The 18,416-nt window shown below is 37.1% G+C and overlaps 1 protein-coding gene across 1 annotated transcript in view; it reads right to left on the reverse strand.

Moving 5' to 3' along the window:
* Positions 1 to 3,173, reverse strand: part of LOC104529242 (protein kinase C-binding protein NELL1) — a gene marked incomplete at its 5' end in the record, with an annotated part of 63,853 nt that extends 60,680 nt beyond the window's left edge. The window contains one exon of the mRNA XM_010173492.1: positions 3,078 to 3,173. Within this exon, the coding sequence (XP_010171794.1) occupies positions 3,078 to 3,173 (96 nt within the window). The remainder of the gene's footprint in view (positions 1 to 3,077) is intronic.
* Between the last annotated feature and the right edge of the window lie 15,243 nt (positions 3,174 to 18,416).

Here is an 18,416-nt window from a genome sequence, read left to right on the forward strand (position 1 = left end):
AATCATCAAGTCCAATCGTTAACCTAATGCTGACAAATCCCTTAATCCATGACTAAACTATGTCACCAAGCACAATGTCTAGATGACTCTTCAATACCTCCAGGGATGGGGACTCCACCACTACCCTGGGCAACCTCTTCCAATGCCTGAGAATCCTTTCAGGAAAGAAATTCTTCCTCAGATGCAATCTCAACTGCCCTTGGTGAAACTTGAGTCTATCTCCTCTTGTCCTATCACTTGTTAGTTGGGAGAAAAGGCCAGTCTCCACCTCTCTACACCCTCCTTTCAGGTTGAATAGTGGTGAGGTCTCATCTGAGCCTCCTTTTCTCCGGGCTAAAATGCTGAACCCTGTCTAAAAAACCAGCATTAAGAGGTGATTCTTCTTAGCAGCATGTTGAATTATGTATTTGTACGTAAGTCTTAAATGTGTATTTTAATTTCACCTGAGTAAATTGCTAACGTAAATCCTATCCTTCTCAAATATCTCTGAATTTTTAATTAACCTAATATCATCATTTCAGCCAGGCAGTCAGAAGTGATGAGTAACATATGATTCATATTCAGAAGTAAACGCACCTGCTTTTCAACAACATTTGTAATTACTGGTCCATTTTACCCTTTACATGATGTCGAAGCCAATTTGGGTCATCCTGTTTTTAGCCCGTGACAAGTCCTTTCAGCTCACAAATAATGTATAAGAAATTACTGTATTGTCGGTTTGAAGGACATTTTTAAATGCACCACGGTGAACAGAATACATAACCAAAACACATCATTTTACTTCTGATATGCATCAGTTCACCATGAGCTTCCATCAGACAAAATTTTTACCAGGAACATTTAAGCTTTGATTCAAAGTGATGTCCCACCATTTCACCATCTTCGGTCTATGTCACAACGATTGAGGGAGCGCTACCAGATGTTAAATGTAACAAAGTGCCTATTTCTAACATCACAGACAACAGGGAAGAAAAAAAAAAACCCAAACAAACACATGGTTGTGGAATACTTTCTGTGTCCTCTAAAAACACTGCAGCACACTGCAGTGAGACTAAGAGGGACACCTTTACTGAACTGCCTCTTCTTCCTGACAGGACTATATCTTCAAGGAGTAAGCAGGTAAGCAAAGGGAAGCCTGCTTTAAAGGTGTTTCATCACCTTTCTACTCTGAACGTTTAGTTTTTTTTAGAATATGCACCCTCAGGTGGTTTAAGCTGTTCTCACATAGATCTGATATGCACTTAGCCACTTAAATATGGATATGACATAAGGTTTATCTGCTGAAGTTTTCAAATCCTCTAATACAACTAAAACGTGACAACTTCGCATATGCAAAGCCCTATTCATTCTCAAACCAGTTTGCACATCAGACTTCTCTGTGTTACCGCATTAGCTTGTCTTGTAGCATACTGGTAAATCCTATACATCTTCAAAGAAAAAATAAACTTCCTTCTGGTTCAAGTCGTATAGATTTTATACACAGAAGCTAGTTCCTTCTGACATCTACCTCTAAATTTCTTGATATAATGAGAGTACCATGCCTGCCATGTTTCCTTTATTTGATTTGCTAACTCATATTTTAGATCAAAACAATACAAAAGACATGAAAAACATAGGAGTCAACAATGGTTATGTCATCCATTTATCAATTTTAAACCATCACTTCAGCAGTGTAAAGACTCTATGTTCTAGTCATGAAAGTCCTTTTACAGCTATAAGAAAAAAGATAGTTTTAAGATTCATGGGTGAAAGAAACATAGGCAGTCAAGCTCAAAGCTGGCCCAAAGCCACTGGGTAGGCAGGGCACCTTTGGGCAATGCAGGTATGGTTTTGCAGCACTATATTTTCACACATATAGGACATGTCTCTGGTTTCTCGCAACCCTCTTAAAGTACTGTTTCCTCTGAATAACAGACACTTTGGAAAGGAATGAGCATGGGAGAGAGTAAATTTATTCAGGATGATATGAAAATATTAACATCCTAGTTCATTCGCAAATAATTAGAAAAAAAGCTGACAGCTAGAAACTATGGGATTTCAGTATGCAGTGATTTGGGTACATCCATAAAAGCTTTAGCAGTTTTCAGAAGCTACTCAAAGCAGGTTTGTTGACTGGGCTTAAATTACTTTGTATTATAGTAGAACAGCCACGTATTAAACAGACAGTGCTACACACAAATTACTGAACAATCTCCAGGTAACAAGTGGTTCCAGTGATTTAACTTATCCTTTAACAGTTACTTCTTGGGTTTCTTTTTTCTCCCTTTCCTTAAAAAAATGTCATCAATTACAATTTCAGCCATACTAGCATCATGCAACCTGCATTAAGAATCCAGTTTATTTCCACCAGTAAAGGTAAGCACAAAAGATTTATTAACAAACAGGTAATGCAAAAAAATCATTTGGTTATTTAAATAAAATACAACCTCAATAAATTCAGACCAAAATAAAATCCCAAATCTGCTCTATAAAGTAACTAATAAGAGTCCTACATGGAATTCTGTAAGATCCCTTCCTCCTCATTTAAATTAGACAAGGAAGCAAATCTTTGTGATTGATTGAGGCTATTGTAAGCAAATCTAGAAATCCAATAAAATCTGGGAAAAGGCAGAATCCAATCATCACTAGCAAGATACGTTTTAATAGGCTGTGAGTCTACAAAAATGGGCGGCCTCAGTGACTTAGAAACAAATCAAATCTTTAAGAATTCAATAACTTTAAGTGAAAAGCAAGCACCCAAATTCTGGTCTAATTTGCACAGCAGATTCAGGAAAAGCAGAAGGTGACCTTGAGCTTGCACCACAGGAAATAGGTGGAGTAAATATTTTTAATTTGCTGTCCCCTCTAATTAACTAAAAGTGTCTACTGTAAGCAAAAGCAGATATATCCCTGACTGTCTCAAATTTCCCATATTTAATTTAAGACTAGCTTTCAGTTAGAAAAAGGCAGTTATGGAACTGTCACATCGTCAATGAAGAGGAAATATCAAGCAGAATGAATGAAAGTAATTATTTCTTAATTCAGCATATCATATTTCTCATTACCAAAGGAGAAAGTGTGTTTCAGTAAAGCTTTACCTTTTTCACAATGACTTCCTGTGAATCCGGAAGGGCAGACACATTTGTTAGGGGCTACACAAGTTCCACCATATCTACACCCCTCTTCACAGAATGCTGAAAAATAAAAGGAATATGTGGGTACTAGTTTTGTTGTTTTTTTTTTTAATTTATTACACATTTGCAAGATACTATGAAAATTACCTAAATTCTAAGCAATTAACAGAATTCAACATATTAAAATTCAGTCCACCTGCAAGCACAAAGAGAAGTAGCCCACTTAAATGACAAGAGGAAAAAATCTCAGGCTACACCGTAGGCAAACCATCTCACCAATAAAAGATTAATAAACATCTGGAAGAAGAGAGGAAAAAAATACAACATGTCATTTTAATGGGGCTGATTTTCTTTCAATTACATCCAATATGAGTATTACAATTACAATGCCCTGGTGATCCACAGAAAACAGGCTGGTCAGATGGTGTTAACTGCTTTGTTTCTCACTTCTATGATATACACTTTACTGAAATATCTGTGAACACATCATATTTTTCTGGGGTTTTTGTTTTGTTTTGTTTTTTTAAGTGTAAAGTATATTAATCAAGAAATTAATTAGGGTAAGGACCACAACAGTAAAACAGAGAAGGACTCAAAAACAAGAAAATGCCTCCACTGAGGTGCGATTCTTGGCGGAGAAATAAACAAGTACTCTTAAAAATGCATTTGTCCCATAACCAGGATTTGAAATAAATCACAGATCTCATATCTTTTCTTGTGAGTTCCTCTCACTTATAGCAGGAAGTACACTAACTGGGCAAGAAGTATGTTTGCAGTTTAATGTTATTCTTTTTTTCTTTCTGTTATGTATGTACAAGGAGGGGAATTGAGGTAAGAAGAGGAAAAGAAATGGCAAGCATCGGGACATGATCTTTTTGGCACTGTTAATTCGAGTAAGACCTTCACTAAGAGTAAGCCTTACCCACAACAGGCTCTCCAACCTCTCCTAGATATTTATTGAGCTTCACAAGTTACTCAGTGGGTTGACTGCACTTTTGAAGGAAGTTACAATTAATATTTAAACAGCAGCTCTCTGCATCTAAGCTAATAACAGAATTGCAAAGTGCTTCCTGCAAGCTAAAAATCACAGATGGAGTGTTGGCAAAGAGACGTTACAAATGCTAGGAAAAGGCTTAGAGTGCTAGATAACAGAAGAAATGTTTAAGATTTATTTTCCAATGCACTAAAAAGAAAAACAAAGTGAATAAAGTACTAAGCATTAAAAAGAATCTTTTGCAATTGTTAACTACTTACAGGCAAAAAAGCATATCATCATATCTCCTGACTGAATTGATAGATGGATCTGCCTTAGTATAAATATGTAATTTGTAGTGTGTCACACTGTTTTATGGAGAATAACATGGGGAGAAGAATGCTAAAGTGTTTGCACTTTAGAGAAGGTGGTAGTAGAAAATCATAAGCACTCTAGTGACTGGTGCAAGGCAGTGGTGTGGAGAACATGTGGTTCTTGCCCAACAACACTTCCTGCTCATCAGTGCACACACCCCATGTGGGAATTTTATGAAATATATCTACATTGAAACCAGCCAATTTCTAATGTATGGGAAAAAGAGAAATATACACTGAGTAGCATCTTGTGCTTTTTTGCATATAAATATTTGTAGAAAAGTATAACTGTACTGAAAGCTGAGTGTACTAGGACAAAATACATCTGGAAAATATATGAAAAACAGGAGAAGACTCAAAAGATTCCCTCTGAAGCTCCTGAAAGAATATTTGTTCATTTTTAGCCTCAGCATTCCCAGAGAAGGTGCAAGTTAAAGTCTCCACCCATATTTCTTTTGGTTTGAAACAGAGAGTAAGCAGAGACTTTCATGAAGTAGTAATACATTTCTGCATGACATCAAAAGAATTAGAATTGGTGGCAGAGCAGATATAAAGGGAAAAAGAAGAAAAATATTGGCCAAAAAGCAAATCGTTTGTCAACAATATAGGTCACATTGCACTGGGAAAGAACTACACAGGGGTCTTAAAATAAAAGAAGTCATAAAGAGCATAAAAAAATAAAAGTGTTTATTGTCTATATCAATCATGCATGTCCACTGAAAGTCACTAGAGCTGATGAGGACACATAGGTAAGAGGGGTTCACTTAGAGTTCTCACACAGATTCTTTGCCACCATAACCCATACTGTCAACGTACTAATGGGAAATGTGTGTTTCTTAAAATAAACCCTATTCCTGGGTCTGCACAGTAAGGTGGTGTTTCTTCTGTTCTCTTTTCAGATTACTAACAGAGCAAAGCTTATGAGACAGGGTTGGTCATGTAAAAGATTTTCCTATTAGAACAAAAACTGTGTTATGCCAGCAGCAGCCAGGTCTTGACATCTACAAGCACAGCCAAGCATGCTATTCACATCTGGGAGAGAAAGACTGGGATGCCTGCCACAGGTCAAAACTCTCTCTCTATCCTTCTACTCCTTCCTACATATCCATATCAAAACACACCTCCTGTATGTGTATCCAAATCTGCTAGCATTGTTGTACCCACAAACTCAGCAGTCTGTTGAGCATTTTGAAATTCCCTTATCCTAGAGGTGTCACATCTCTAGCAACTTAAAAAACCCAATATCTGTACAGGGACACCCTGAGGAACTACTGTACTAATAGGATCCTGTAAGAAGGGGTCCTATATTGCCCAGTGCACAAGGAGTCCCACAGGCACTACCTTGTTATATGGATATTGGAGGGAGGATGGAGTTGGGAAAGAAGCTGGGCAATGGCTGCAGAAGAAAACAATTCAACTCTCCTCTTCAATTTTTGCAGAAGCTGAAAGGTTCTCTGCAATACAGACAAACTGTGCTTGTCTTTGTTGTGCAGCGTTTGGTGGATTTGTGGGAGGTGGTTCATTCTTATATTTTTATGCAAGAAAACAAAACCCCAAGGAAGAGTGCCAGACTTATCCTGCTGTTCCCCAGATGGTTCTTCTACAAAACCTCTAATTCCTGCATTGTAGGCTTGCAGTAAGTACGAACATCAAACCCACAAATCTCAGGACATAGTTACAAAATCAAAATGTTTGTCTAAATGCTACTTTCCTTAACTGCTAGAAAAAGAGTTCACGGTATTATATGCAGTACTGATAGCACTACTCTGATTTTTAAGTATGCTCAATTTGTCTAATAAGAGGAACTCAGTTTCAATGGCTAGCAATTTCACAAAACTTCAGCTATGTGAACTATTTTCTCTAATAGTTCTGCCTCTGGCTGAAGCCCTTTAGAACATTTTATCAAAATTCATTCATTTCCAATAATGAGATTTTTCCTTTACACCATTAACAGAACAGATTAATTAAGGAAAATCTACACATCACTTCTGCACCTATGTCTTCTGGACAAGAGGTCCCAATAGGGAGCAGCTCAGTGACTGAATAGTAAAGCAACTGAAGTGCCCATGCTCTCATGAAACTACCTGCTTTGGTGCTTATGCTTTGTTATATATCTTATTGGCTGTGGGATCCATGACTTCTACTGTGGTTTAGAATCTTCAAAATCAAATCTCTGTTTGGGGATAGGGACCCACCAGTACCACAGAACTAACACTTTAAAATCTTGCTTGCAGACTCCTTCCTACTCAGAGAAAATTAACACAAGAAAGATAAATCATGGCTGGATTGTATTTTGCTAATGTATTCCCATAAATAGACCCTGTCTCTGAAATTATCTGCAGGCTGGCAAAGTCATTAAAAAGGAGAATGGTTACTGAATTTGCAATAAAAGTTTTACCAGGAAAATTAAGTGAAGATGCCATTAGGGTGAAGTCTACAAGGGTAAACCTCCATCGTCAGGAGTCTTATTCAGTATTCCATATGTAAAAGAAACAGAATCTATTGATTTCAGGAGGCTTCTGCCAGAGTGAACAGACCTCTGCAATGCTAACAGTTCCTCCTCCAAAGTAAAAGTCTTTATCATATAAAGACCTTTCCCAAATAGACATACTTTCTGTGCAGAAGAGTTATTTTTGATCTATAACCTCCTTGATGATAGATCTGTAGAGAACAGAAACAGCCAGGATGATGAATCTGCTGGATTTGTCATTTTTGTGCAGAGCTCCACAAAGATCAGCATGAAAGTACCCACAAACTCAGCACCATGCTCCTGGATGTGCACAGGCTGCATACCCACTGCCTACGTATATATAGGGTACAGTTCCCTTTCCCCTGTCCAGTTAAACAGAATTCTCTCCTCATTCAATAAGGCTACTATGGACATCTCCAGGAAGGAAACAAAGTAGTTAGCAGAGCTAGAGCCTCCTTGAGTGGAAGGTGTGGAACCTGTCTGACATTTCTGTAAGTTCCTTTTGTTCTTCCCTAGAACTAGACAGTGATGCACAAGAGAGCCCGTGTGAGGGGGGCACGCCAACAGTACCTTCAAACATTTTGTACTGTCCGTTACTGAAAACTGTAGTCTCTTTTTAGCCCCTCTGTTTATAAAACTCAGGGAAAGCTGGACAGTTTGGCTTCCAGCATCCTTTCATACAGAGTGGAAGGAATTGCTTTGATTATTCTAATTTTTTGTATGGTAGCAGAGTACAATACTTCACTGTGCTACTATAGGAAAGCAGGTACTGCAGCATGGAACCCTCATGCTGAGCAAAGACTTCTGACTTCCAAGTGTAATACAGCAAATATTGTAAAATAATATAAAAATATTTATATTTATAAATATATAAAAACATCTTTATTTAAAAAACACAAATAAAAGAAAAACAAGTAATTATTCTACAACTTTAAAGGACAGTCACTTAAGTTACTTGACTATGAAGACATACAAACGTAATCTTCCCAAAGAAATAACATATGTATTAAATTTTGTTTACTGATACACACAAAAATGAATTTTCTATAAAGCTATAATAAAACATCACAATATTTTCATCACTGTTGCATTCATATTTTATAAAATTTCATATACTGAGATATATTTATTAAATTCACTTTTTAATAGGCTGATTTCTTGATGTCGCCCTGGTACAGCATAATCCATGCTTTTACAGCTACATATATCACCTACTACAATGTTACCATAGGCATACGATATGACCTACTGTAATGCACCCATAAGTATAATATACTGTACTCCCTTATTTTTATTTTTATCCTACCTGCCCATGACTTTTCAAAAAGGAAACTCAATTAAAATAGAAGTATCTAATTTATTTAGAGTTCACCATCTCCCCTTTGAGAATGAATGAATTCTCAAATTCTGAGAATTTTTTTGAACTCAGAAGCAATTGACTAGAACTGTATCAAGTGGACAACCCCTGTTTCCTCTTCATCTCAACACCACCAGTAAGTAACAAACACCAATGTTTTAAGAACATCTGTACATTTGTTTACTAAGCAGCTGACCTCTTAAATTTGTCAGCACAAAGAGATGGAAGAGGTTCAAGAGTGAGTGCCTTAGCAGTGGGTACTTTTAGCTTCTTTCACTGATTTTCTCTCTCTCATGATTTTTCCTGTTTCTTCATTAATCAAGGAAGAAATAGTGTTGAAAAAAATTGTTCTATTAGTACCCATAGGAACACCGTTGTATAAAAGACAAAATGTACCATAGCTTGTACAAAAGGAAAGAATACAGCAACACTAAAAATGCAAACAACTTCTGTCCCCATATCACACAGAAGAAAAGCTCTTAATTAAAGAACACAGTTTTGTTCAATAGGGTATACTATATGTGTTTATATGGGCCAAAACCACACTTACTCCTGTATTACGTTCGGTTTATCACAGATAAAGCCAACCACTAGCTTGTTTCCATAAGCAAAGTACTCCACAGCTTGTCAAGACAACTGCAGTGCAGAGAAGCCATTAGCCTAGTTTGCAGTGGCAATTACAATGCAGCTCAAGGTGAGACCATGTCCTTCAGACAGCACACAAGATTCATAGAATCACAGAATGTTGAGAGCTGGAACGAATCCACAAGGATCATTGAGTCCAACTCTTGCCCTAGCACAGGACAATCCCAAAATTCAGATCATGTCTCTGAGGGCCTTGTCCAAATGCTTATGGAACACTGTCAGGCTTGGTGCCATGACCACTTCCCTGGGGAGCCTGTTCCAGTGCTCCACCACCCTCTGCCTCAAGAACCTTTTCCTAATGGCCACCTCAACATGCCCTGGTGCACCTTCCTGCCATTTTCCCTGGTCCTATCATTGCTCACCAGAGAGAAGAGATCAGGACCTGCCCCTTCTCTTCTGTAGTAGCAATATAGTAACCTGCAGCTTTTCTGCATTTTGGCTCAAAATACCAGGTGCTCACATTCATCCCAAACTAGTTGGTAGCTGGCCTCATATGCATGCATCAGCTTCAGCAGGTGCTAAATACCTACGGCAAAGAGCATAAATTGTACTTCATGATTAAATACAGCAGCAGGCAAAAAAAAAGCAGGAATACTGCCAATCCTGCCCTATATTTAAATCTACAGCAGTTTTTTCGAAGACTGGAATTCAAAGGGACCTCAAACTGACACCTTTACTTGTTCAAAGATTGTGTACTGGCACAGGCAGCTAGGGGAAAACAAAGAAAGTGGGCAAACCCATCCTTTACAAGTGCTCACTGCAGGCGCTCTCCTCTGCACTGTGTTCCCTACCCAAAACACAAACCACAGCTCCTCCTGGTCAGTGTCTCGGCAAGCACCGCCCTTCTCTCGACATCATCTTTGTTCACCTTGTAAATCAGGAGGTGTCTGGGACTGCTACACTGGGCAGCATAAGAGAGATAGTCATACCACCTTCTCTTGTACTTTTGAAATGGTATTTTTACTGATTTATTTTAAAATGGGTGCTGAGTAAAATTACCGTGAAGTCCACTGGGCTTTGGCCAGACTCAAAGACTATATACATGTCAAATGAAAAAAGGGACACAGGAAAGGCAAGGAAGAGGTCAGGCACAGACTGCCTGGGTAAACAAAAATGTACAGCTTTGGGAAAGAGATGGGCAAGCTGAACTATACAAGCAATTTGATAATCAATTGATGGAAAGACCACAATTTCATTAGCTGATTGAATTTACTCAGCCAAGTACACACAAGGTCGTGGTTGATAACAATCCAACTATGTAAGCCAAACACCAGAATAATCAGATGATACCAGTTGCTGAGGCGGGTTTAGAGGACAGCTGAGAAAGTAAGGAGAAAGCACACAAACGAAATAAGGGAGCAGCAGAGGTTCTGCTCTTTTTCTCTGTACTCAAGTGTGACGGTATCATCTACAAAAGTACAAAACTCTTCTTGGTTCAGTGAACTACATCCATTGGCTACAGGGTACAACTTATTTAACACAAAGTCTGCCAAATGCCACTGAAGTCCTTTTACAGCTGGCTGGAGTCAGAGAAGGACAAATCTGGCAGGAATGAACTTTGGGCAAAAGAACTGTCCTAGAAAATTTTCATCCCACGAAGGAAGGGGAGCGTGGGTCAGTCTGGCAATCAGGATGCAAACACATCTGAGACTGGAAGACAAATCCTTGGGCAGTTCATCACCTTTGTGAGTGGCTTCCAACTTAATTTATACCTCATATTTTGTGTGTGGTATGCATGAGGGTTAATTCAGTTCAGGAAGAGCTTATAAATCTCAGGTCTTCTAACAGCTGACTGTAAAGTTATTATTCCTGATTTATATATCTAGAGATTTCACATATAAGAGGCACTTTACAAATGTAATTAGCATAATGGCTGCTTAGTGTAGTCAAAATTCCAAATCCTTGTAGCTCAAAACTACTACTTAGAGCTAAGTCTTAATAAAGATCAATGAACTTGGAATTAAGGTTTGGAGATGTGGTTTTTTTCAAAGCACTCAGAAAAGCATAAAGGAATTATTTCAAGTTTGGCAGGCAACATGCAGCGAGAGTAAAGGAAAAAGGGCAAAACAGAAAAGTACCTGGAAGGATTATAAAGAATATATCAGGAATAAATGATGTCAAAGATAACAGATACAGGCATACATACATACTGTGAGTACGTGTGCGTGTATGTATATATTTGCATACTATATAGTATTTATCAAAGTGGTGAACTAACAGTCTAGAGTTTGTCACTAGGCTATTTTAACTGATGCAGCAGTGAATCTTTTCAAGTACTCAATGCTCTGTCATACAGCAATGGCAAAATTAAGATTAAGGTGAATATGGAAGGCCGAGCATATCTCACAGAAGGCTCTGAACTCTTAGCAGTGGGGCCTTTCTTTGCTGTTATCTGATGTTAAATTCTCCTGGTGCTTGGAGTTTTGCTTGACTGATATGCAATCAAGTTATAGCCATTTATACTCAAGAAGCAGGCCATTCATCTGGATGCTTTAAGGGTGAGCTCAAGTGCTGTTTGGCTGGAGATGTTGGATTTTTTTGGAAAAATGAAACGTCAACTCTTTAAAACTAGTACAATGCATCATAGTGATAAATACTAATAATTTCTGTTATATTACCCCAATAATGGAACTTACTTTTGAATGTGAAAGTTATCCATCTTGATTAATACATTTTCACCTAAAATCTTTTCTCATGAACAAACAAGCTATATTTTATTAAATTAATTCAGAAAGCATACTGAATGGACAGAATCTGCCCATTCTGCTTTATTGGTAAAAAGACATATTGATGTCAAGCTTATTTTATGGCTCCGAGGACAGATATGTGACAATTTTCTAAAATGTGTATGAAAAAGATCAATAGAAGCAGTAAGAGACAAAAGTAATATAATAAACTTTGTCCTGTGATATATTATGCTTTTGAAAGCATCTCTCACATCCCCAGATGATTCTGTGCTAAATAAATATTCTTGTTGCCATTTTACTGCCCTGCTTCCTCAAGGCTAGACTCTTCAATATTTTTAGTGCATCATTTTAAGTCAACTGCAGCTGTCTGTCTAGTAGCCTAATACTAAGCATGACAAAATATGGCAGAATACTTCTCCCACAAACCAACTGAACATCATCTTTCAAAATTCAATGCAACAGCTAAAATTGTAAAACCAAACTGAAATTTACTTTGAGAAATGATAAGACATATCATATTATTGGAGTTTTTCTTTGCACCACATCCATGTGCTTATACCCCCATTTTATTTTTTAAATGGGTATAAAATAATTTATATTTACAAACATAGTGTATAAATAATAGTTTTCTATATTTTAATGTAAAGTTCAGTGGAGATATCAAAACAAATCAGACAGAAGAACGATTTACTAAAAAACACAATTATTACAAAGCAAGAAAGAGAGGATGTGAAACTTCTGACCTGCTTCTACTTTGGCTGTGAAACTGTGGCTCACAGTTTCTTTAGAAACCAGTTATGCTTAATCAATCTTAATTTAAGGACAAAGAAGCATGTTCCAGAAGCACAATAGAAGCATTTTCCCTTGCCTGATCTATTATCACAATGTTAGACAGACCTTGATTCAAATCCCATTGAACTTATTGAATAAAACCTGAATTCAATAGACAGTGGATGAAATCTTAGGTCTGTTTGACCTTAGTACAGTATATGGAATATTCAGACAACATAAAAATAGTTTTCTAGCTGTGTGTGATTTACAGTTCTCTGTATGGCCTTCCAGTCCATAGAAATGCATTCCAGACACATTCAGCACAAGCCTAGCTGGATTCTACATTAATATAACAGATACACAGTCTTTAAATTCACTTTTCTTGCTTTATCCTGGTGCACTGATAGGCGCCTTCACCAATAAAACACAAGTCTATTTACCTGTAAGAAATATTCTGTCTCAGTGTGAAAGATTTACTCTATGAGAAGCTACCTAGCAACCTCAAATAATCATACATTATTATTAAAAACACCAGAATGCTCAATAAGGTGTAAAAAATTGTGCCTAAAATTTTAATAAAACATTATTTTATGGTAATTCTCTACATGAGGAACACTATCTTTTGAAATTGTAAAGAAATATTAGGAAAGCATTTTTAGTCGTGGCTGGAAGCGAGCATGTTGCTTGGGTGCAATCGTAGCCTCTACGGTGTTACGTTCAGCATCATTTTTTTGAAGATCACTGGTACCTTATTGCAAGCATAACAATTGAAATGAAAACAGACACTTTTCTTGATAGCTGCACAAAATATGCAAAAGTAAATCAAGGAAATATTTATAGCATTTAACTATCCTAAGATTACATTAATGGGAGGGGAAAAAAGAAAACATGAAATAAAATGGCAAGGGGTTTTTCTGGTCTGGATCAAAGATGTGTAAAGACAACTTACAAAGAGAAAACCTGAAGCAGTGTGTCTTTAAACAAGCACACTAAAATTTAGGTGTTATCTCTCTCTGTCTTGATATTATATTTCTGGTATGCTGCAAGTAACAGCTACAGTGTTATCTCTAAAAACGTCTTCCAATGGGCTTTTGCATCATCTTTTAAATCTCACTCATTCTGCCACGACACTCCACCCAAAACAAAATGCTTTTTTTCAAAGCAGGATTGCATTCTATTGACCAACACCAGAAGGATGGGAATTATCAGTTCCAGAGATCAGAGTCTTCTGACTATACAACAAAAAGGACTTCAGTAGGTGAAGCTTTCAGAGCTCTTCCACAACACCCATCCAGCCTTTACTCTTTATCAAGAAAGATGTCATGTTAGATATAGACGTTTCCCCATTAAGGAACAGAATTAAGAGTTAATCTCACTTTACAGAATCCAGTTTACTTTGCAGTCTCTAACAGAAAAAGGGTTGAATTCCCTAAAGACATTGCCAAGAAGGCAATCAAGAGATGAAAAGCCCTGTATCCCATCAGCAATGCCCCAGGGCATTCTGTCTCATTCAAATCAACTTTATATAAGAGAAAGAAAGAATAACAAAGAAAACAGTGAAGGGGAGGGGTTGGCGAGGTGAGGGAAGAGAGATTAAAACACACTGCTAAAACATGCCACACTAAATAATGGATTCCTTTAGGTCTGGATAACTTTTACACTTCTTCTGACCTTTGCATTTGTTGGATTAAAAAGAGAACGCAAATAACTATTAATAGGACACAATTAATCTCAGTGCTTATTTGCATTTTAAATTATAAAGTTATTCAGTAGCTAAAATATTACTACAAAAGCGGCCTTTTCTGAAATAAATAAATAAATTAGATTTTTAGCAATTATTTTAATTTTCCCAACAGCAAAAGACATGTTCATCTTAATGTCTGGATTTACCTAAAATAATCTCACCACGTAAATTTTATCCTGAAGTGTAATGCTCATCCAGAAGAAAAGAGAATAAACTTAAAATATTTTGACTTATCTGAGAGAGCCACCAGATTTTCCAACTGGGAAAAAAGAAACACTGAAAAGTTATTTTGTTCTCACCATTACCCGAAATTTCAGTCTAAAGGCAGAGGTTGCTTTTGCTCAGGCTGGTGTGACAGCAGGTGTGATATGCATCACCATCAGCTTATAATCATCATAATACATTGCTTTTACATAAATCCTTTCATCTCCAGCTTTTACACATTATGAACAATTAAGCCTTACAACCCCCCAGCGAGGAAGACACATTAAGAACCTGAACCTGCCAGGCACTTTTTCAGAACAGAGTTAACTACAGAAATGTAATTTAATAAAGTGCGTGTTTAACAAGTAAGAGCAGAAAAGCAAATATAATCTTTGTGTGGATAATCTTTGGCTGAGCCACGAGCATTTTAGAAACCCAAGGGGCTACACTCTCTGCTAGTGTCAATTAGGAAATCTATATCAATTTACACAGTGAGTAAGAATTTACCCCCTAAATTCATAAGCTACGAGACTCCAATGAACACATCCGTGTCACAATTTATAAGACCACACTGTTGACTTGTGTCAGCCTACACATGGTGACGCAAACATTTGAGCTAATATCTAGAAAGTATGCACAACGTTGACTGCAGTTTCTGCCACCTCTTCCCTCTCTCTGGTATTTTGCTACAGATAACACACTGGCTAATAACAGGTAGGGGATTGGTAAAGGGAAAGGAAGAGGAAATATAGATCCTCAATTGCTTCTTACAGAGCAATGCCACTGTGGTCACAAATCTAAGGTCAATGATTCTGCGCTCTGTGTTCTGCCATACAGGCCCCATCACAATGTCATGAGACTCAAGAAAACAAAGTCATGAAAAATCTCTACAAGCAGCTTGAGTGACCCTTAAAGGTGCTAGAACTTTTCAGAAGTGCAATACTGAAAGCTCAGTGTCTCTCACCAAAATTTTCTTCCCCTATGCATGCAAAACATTCCAGATAGTCCCTGATAACAGCGCTTCAGTAGCACCACAGAGCATACGCTGTAGAGATATTTTTTTTAGTACATCAGATTCATTCAGAATGATAAGGTTCAACATAAATGTGAAATATCCTTCTTCTGCTTTAGTCTGCTAATGGTACACAGTATATTCTTAATGGAGAAAAAATAAAGCACCATCAATGGCAGCTGTAATCCCTCCATCAAGTACAGTGCGTGTTCCTAATGGAATATGTTTTCAAAACAGATTTCCAGTACTCTCTTCTTACAATATCATTTTGCAATGTTTAGTTTACAAAAATTGACTACAGGAATACTTGCTATATTGCCTGGCAATGAAACATTTAATTTTATGGAGCATAGAATGCGTTTCTCTTAACAGATGTATCAGTTCCCTGATATCATGACTAAACTGCTTCATATCCATTAAATGCTGTGTGGGGAACTAGCAAAACTATGGTGTTTATTTTTGTTGCTGTAGCACACACTTCTACTTGCTCATAACATCATGCTTCCCTGAATGAAAACAAATAGCATTGCTTGCTCTGAGAAGTCTTCATCATCTGCATATCATCTATATCCTTGCATACATTTGGTGGTTATGCACAAAAAATATCCCAACTATGCATCTTAAAGCACATAATAATTGCAAGAGTGTCTGTAGATAAGCAATTACTGAAAAATAAATAAATCAGAATATTACAAAATTTTCCACAAAATTAAATTCAGTTCTTGGCTTAGGAGAAGTTAGCCTCCTTCCTAAGTCTGGGTTAAGCATCTCATTTAATCAAGGCCTGACAAAAAAATAAAAAAATAATTAAAAAAAATGCTCTATGTTGGAAAATTTTAGAAAAGAAAGGACATAATTAATTGCAATATTTCATGACTAAATTCAGGGAAAACCACGTGCGTATGTTTCACAGTTCTTTGAGATAAGTAGCTTTGTGGATCTACCACAGCCACACAACTGTGCCATCCCTGGCAGACATGTTGCAGTTGTATGACCTGATTTGTGGAAATTCTTCCCTATATAAATTGTGACATGAAAGAAGGTAAGATGTATTTCATTGTTAGCTTTTCCAGCTCCCTGCTGTGACTGGCTTCTATAAAGGAGAGCGAGACAAATTTGAAAACAGGTACTCTTTCTGCACATGCACGTTTCTGTTCTCAATATTCCTCCTATCAAGGGTTTCTGCAATCTGATAACAGCAGCTCTGGCAGTCAATGAGCTCCCAATTTTATAAAACACAAACTATCTTAACTCCTTCATGTCATGCCCCTTCAATACAGCTTACTGGAGCTTCAATGGGTTTCACTAAAATCTTTGTGGTAAAAATAGTTTCAGAAAACGTATTCTTTGAATCTACAAGAACCATCTTAAAAGAACAAACAGAAGAGCTCCACGAAGTACGTGTTCTTTGAAACTAGTCACAAATAGTAGGAGTGACTTCTGTGAGAATTAATTTATTTAAAATACTGGGGTTCAAGCATCAAGAGACAGCTACAGAGGAAATATGTGAAGATGAAAAGAAAATTATTAGATGTATGCATTGATGCAAAGGCATTTTAAAATATTTCAACACTGTGAGCAATCAGAATCTGGACTAGAAAGGAAACTAATTCAGGTCATGTTTATTTTATCTATCCAGTGTAAATGATGCTAAAGAAGAATGTACTTTGCAGTGCAATTGTGCAATATTTTGGTCCTCACATCCATATTATAATGTCACTCATCAGGTATGAGAAATACAGCAATGCTACACTGTGATTCATAAAATCATCATAAACATAATACACTGGAGTGTATTCTCTCATGTAGTACCTAGTCTTCATATATCTCACTAGAAATCAGTGTATCCAAAGCATAATTCTAAATAACAGTTCACTTAACACCAAAGCATATTACTCAAGCCAAGAATAGATGTATAGTGTGGAGGCATACAGCAGACACAACATTTTTCTTTATTTTTAAGACATTCATGTTCCAATTACACGTGCTAAACTGAAAACACACCTAATAATGCCAGGTAGAATATAAAATCAAAGCAGCAGCACCGCAAATACTTAAATATTCTATTGCTTCACTAATACTAACTCCAGCAGAGTAAAGAAACCTTTTGAAATCACTTCATCTCCATTCAAGTGAAAATAAAGTAAAAGTCCTGAAAACTTAAACTTAGAATGTTCTCACACAATTGGCTGAGTACAGAGTAATTTCTGTTTAAAGACACTTTGAGTCAAATAAGGTTTGACCTTTTTTTTTAAAAAAAAAAAAGGAAAAAAATTGTTTCACTGAGCAGCAATCAAGTGGTCATCTCTAATGTACACTGACAAAACAAGTCAAATTGTGTGGAAAAGATGCTCTCTGAACAGCTTTGTGGTACTTTATGCACACTATTGTTATGTTGTTGCTGTTTTCTTTTCTCTCCCCAAAAAAACTCTCCATAAAATTACTAGGTGTGTTCTCCACTATGAGTAATACTGCATAGCAAAAACAAATAAATCTCTTGCAGTGTATATGTGGACCCAATGATCTTAAAGGTCTTTCCCAACCTAAATGATTCTATGACTCTATATAAGCAGTCATTGTGCTGGTTTGGAGTTAATTTTCTTTACAGTAGCTGGTATGGGGTGATGTTTTAGATCTGTGCTGAAAACAGTGTTGATAATGCAGCGATGGTTTCATTATTGCTGAGCAGTGTTTACATAAAGTCAAGGCCTTTTATGCTTCTCACCATCCCACCAGCGAGGAGGCCAGGGGTACACAAGAATTTGGGAGGGGATACAGCTGGTTTAGCTGACCCTAGCTGACCAAAGGGATATCCCAGGCCATATGAGGTCATGCTCAACATACAAAGCTGGGGGAAGAAAGAGGATGGGGGTGACAGTCAGTGTGATGACGTTTGCCTTCACAAGTAAACATTATGCATGATGGAGCCCTGCTCTCCTGGAGATGGCTGAACACTTGCCTCCTGACAGGAATTAGTGAATGAATTCCTTGTTTTGCTTTGCTTGTGCAAGTACCTTTTGCTTTACCTATTAAACTGTCTTTAACTCTTTTTATGAGTTTTCTCAC

Source organism: Antrostomus carolinensis, unplaced genomic scaffold (genome assembly GCF_000700745.2).
Source record: "Antrostomus carolinensis isolate BGI_N321 unplaced genomic scaffold, ASM70074v2 scaffold12248, whole genome shotgun sequence".
NCBI classification, from domain to species: domain Eukaryota; kingdom Metazoa; phylum Chordata; class Aves; order Caprimulgiformes; family Caprimulgidae; genus Antrostomus; species Antrostomus carolinensis.